This window comes from Gavialis gangeticus, unplaced genomic scaffold (genome assembly GCF_001723915.1).
Source record: "Gavialis gangeticus isolate Ggan-Ray unplaced genomic scaffold, GavGan_comp1, whole genome shotgun sequence".
Lineage (NCBI taxonomy): Eukaryota > Metazoa > Chordata > Crocodylia > Gavialidae > Gavialis > Gavialis gangeticus.
This window is the reverse complement of record NW_017728995.1, coordinates 50,637,328-50,641,162: the sequence shown is the minus strand read 5'-3', so window position 1 is coordinate 50,641,162 and position 3,835 is coordinate 50,637,328. Positions and strand designations below refer to the sequence as shown.

At 39.7% G+C, this 3,835-nt stretch overlaps 1 protein-coding gene across 1 annotated transcript in view; it reads right to left on the bottom strand.

Annotated features, from left to right (window-relative positions):
* The window catches only part of FARSB (phenylalanyl-tRNA synthetase beta subunit), a 72,534-nt gene that overhangs the window by 51,739 nt on the left and 16,960 nt on the right, over positions 1-3,835 (bottom strand). Inside the window, exon 7 of the mRNA XM_019503657.1 lies at positions 3,603-3,711. Coding sequence (XP_019359202.1) covers positions 3,603-3,711 — 109 coding nt within the window. The remainder of the gene's footprint in view (positions 1-3,602; positions 3,712-3,835) is intronic.

Sequence of the window (3,835 nt, the reverse complement as noted above, 5' to 3'; positions counted from 1 at the left end):
CCCCCTGCACCCTCCAAGAACCTCTGTTCCCTACTACCCCTTAGCCTTGCTCCAGCACCAGCAAGCTCTGTTCCTGTTGCAACACAGAGCACAGCTCCAGCCTTGCCCCATAGCAGTGGTGTGTAGCTAGCACTGCTGCTATAGGGCTAAGCTGGGGCCATGCTCTGTGCCCCAGGCTGGAACAAGGGTGGAGCCTGCCTGTGCCAGAGCAAGGTGGGGGGGAGAGACAGGGAAGGCAGAGTAGGGAGTCTGAGGCAACAGGCAGCAGCTGCAGCTTCAACCCTGACCTTGTACCTGATTCCAAGATGAGGAGCTTCACCTCCCCATGTTAAATAGGGGGAGGGGATTTAGTCTTGGAATCAAGTAAATACAGTAAGTTAGGGACTGTGAAGTGTTGGATAATAAGGGCTGCACAAAATAGAGTAACAAAGACAAAACACAGAATTCTAAGGAAGCAGGTCTGAAAGGGAGTGCAAGAGGCCATCTAATCCATCTCTCCAACCCCAAGGCAGGATCAACTATACTGAAAGCATTCCTGACAGATATTAATCTAACCTGTTCTTTAAAAGCTCCCATGACAGAGCTTCCATAACCCTCCTAAGTAATCTTCTTCCCATGTTTGGCTACCCTTACAATTAGAAATTTTTCTTATTCCTAACCTGTATCTTTTTTGTTGCACCTCACACCTATTATTTCTTGGCCTGTCCCTGACAGACACAGAGTACAATTTATAATCTTTGCAGTAACTCTTTACATATTTGAAGATTTATGATACCTCTTTACTCTTCTCTTAGCTAAACAAACACTCAGTTCTTTCAATCCTTCCTCATAAATCATGTTTTCCAGATCTACTGTTTTTGGCTCTCTCCTATTGCTTCATAACTTTCTTGAAGTGTGCATCCCAGAACAGAACACAACATACAAGATGAGGCCATAGCAGTGCTAAACAGAGTGGAGTATTTACCTGTCTTACCTAACACTCCTGTATATATAATCATCTCCTATTCTGTTTGCAATCTACTATAAATCTTTTGTCCTTTCTCTGATGCCTAATCAATCATTTCCCAATTTGATTTTATGCAGTGGATTATCCCTAAGTGCAGTACTTGGCACATGGTCATTGCTGAATTTCATTCCACTTATTTCAGACTATTTCTCCAATTTGTCAAGATCAGTTTGCATTTGAATCCTGTCCTCCAAGCTACCTGCAACTCCTGCTTAGTGTTGACTGCAATTTTAATACGCACACACTCTGTTCCATCCTCCAAGCCATTACTGAAACCACTGAATTGCATCAGACTGAGGATAGACCACTGGAATCCCACTTAACATCCTTCCAGTGCAACAGCAAGCCACTGATAACTGTCTCTGAGTTTGACTTTCCAATCAGTTGCACACTCCAATTACAGAAGCTTCTTCTAAATTGGTGGTTCTCAGCCTGTTAGATGAGATACCCCTCTATAACATTTCTGAATTTAGAGGAACCACACTAAAACGGAAAAATAATTTATTACAATGTATTAAAAAACCCAACAACATGACTGGAAACATGGTTTTTCAACTAGAAAAAAACTGAATGAAGAATCATAATATAATAATCAATGCAACACTTGAGCCTGGTATTGCCCCATTGAGAATTACTGCTCTGGAAAGATACTATTATGGCTCCTGTTACTGTGAGGTCTGAACAGCCCAAATCTTTAATGTACTCACTCCTGGAAATGAACAGTAGTATTATGAGGCACAGAGACTAAGGATCAGATTCCATTTTATTCAAATGGTGTATAAATAGGGAGTTTGAGTCTAGAAATTTGATTTATTTTTTTCTAATTCAAAATGAGATTCCTTCTAGGAACAAAAACCCTGGGCAAGACCTCGCATACTGCAAGGTTCATAATAAAGCCACAAGCTTCCCTAGCTTGGTGGGAACTTTCAACATATTGCCTAATGAGGGAGGAGAGGGAGAGCAGGGAGAAAAATAAAAGTGATGAGGCAGCCCTGAAAAAAAAACAGGGACAGAGGTGGTTTCCCCTGCACAAAGGAGATGCCACTGTAGGGAAGCTAAGTCCCAGCTGTGGGAAGCTTTTGGCAGCATGATGCAGCTTCATGCTATGCAGCATGGCCCCAGTCACAAGCCCACAAATGGGTTTCCTTTTTAAGAAAGTACTATCACTATCATGTAGTGTGAGCAATGATTGGGACACAGTGCATTTGATACTGAACCCAGAAAGCTCTAGAAAACTACTGTCTCAAAGCTGCATGTGGTCACAATGTGAACATCTTGTAACTATGAAGAAATGAAATGGAGAGCTATATATCTTGTGTTCCCTTCCCCGGTTTGCCTCTGTTATGTCCCTCTGTACACTGAATACATGTTACTCTGGAAGAGTTCAAGAAAATATAACCTCTAGTTGCAGTGTTCTTGGGATACTCCAAAATGGCCTTTCAGATGTTCACATTTCAAGAATTGTAAAAAATATTAAACTTAAATCTGGAAGCTTCTGTCAAATACCCTATTTAAAAAAATATATATATCCAAGTAAAATATTTTGCTCAGTCTTTTGAATAGTTAAGACATGAACAGCATGGTATGTTTACAACTAGAATAATCTGAAGCTGAAACAAAGCTAACCAAGACTAGTCATAGACTTTGGCTGACATCACCTTCCAGTTAGGAACAGTTGTCATATGTCGGGGCAGATAAGAAAAACGTGCACTACCTGTCAAGGTCCAGGTCAGATGTTTATTATTTGTGAGGATGACAGACAAGTACCCAATGTGAGAATGTCATTGTCAATCATATCAGTCATCACAAGCGGAACAGAGTGGTATTCCAATTGCTGTCTTAGCCAAACTCCTTATTGCAGCTATATTGCAACTGCTTTATTGTAGGAAATATTCTCACCATGTTATTGATGAGGTTTGACAGTCATGAGGAACAGTTCTCAAAAAATCATTCAGGAATTCCTTTTATATTCAGAAGTAACTCATGGCTAGGAGTTCCAACAAATATTCTAGGGTTAGTTTTTTTGTTGTTGTTGCATCAAATACTTCCTGGATTCGTATTTTATATAATAGCAAATGGGCTCACTGATCAATTTACACTGCTGATAAATATGATGGATTTGTGTCTCAACAAACAGACTAGCATTTGCTATTATTTGAAGCACATGAAATACAGATTCAAATAGTTACTGATTTACCATGAATGACATTCCTATTCAGCCAAATGTATGATGAAATGTGTGCCTGGTTCAACATAAAGAAATGAAATGCCTTATCTAAGAACTATTCCTATCACAGAACTTTCAGAAGCAAATGTCATGGATGCCAGGTATTTAGATTTCTTTGGCAAGAAACTATGTGTATGGAATTTGTGCTAGGTATCCCCAGCACTGTTGGTTTTGTAAAGCAGCATCCAGCAGCCCAAGAGAGCAAGAGGTTTTGCAGCATTGTGGTAGAATGAACGAAAGGAGAAGATTAAATTAAATAATAGTACCATTTTAAGAAAAATATGCATACAATTGTGAAGTATTTATGTTGGTTACCCCATCAGAAAAAACAGCAGCAATGACAAAACAAAAAGCCATGTGTAATCTTACCATTGATGACTGGTGGCATGGAAAGAACAATGCCATTACTGTCGTAAATGACTGGATAAATTGGTTTGTTTTCAATTATGTGTAAATACTGCTTAAGGTGGCTGTCAGTCTGGAGAAATAAACACAAGTAGAACTTTACATTACTCAATCATTAATTCTCCTTCCGTGATATAAGCCTTTAGCTGTTACATTAACAGGAGTCTTTGCTGGAGTGAAGGATTAGGACCCTAGCT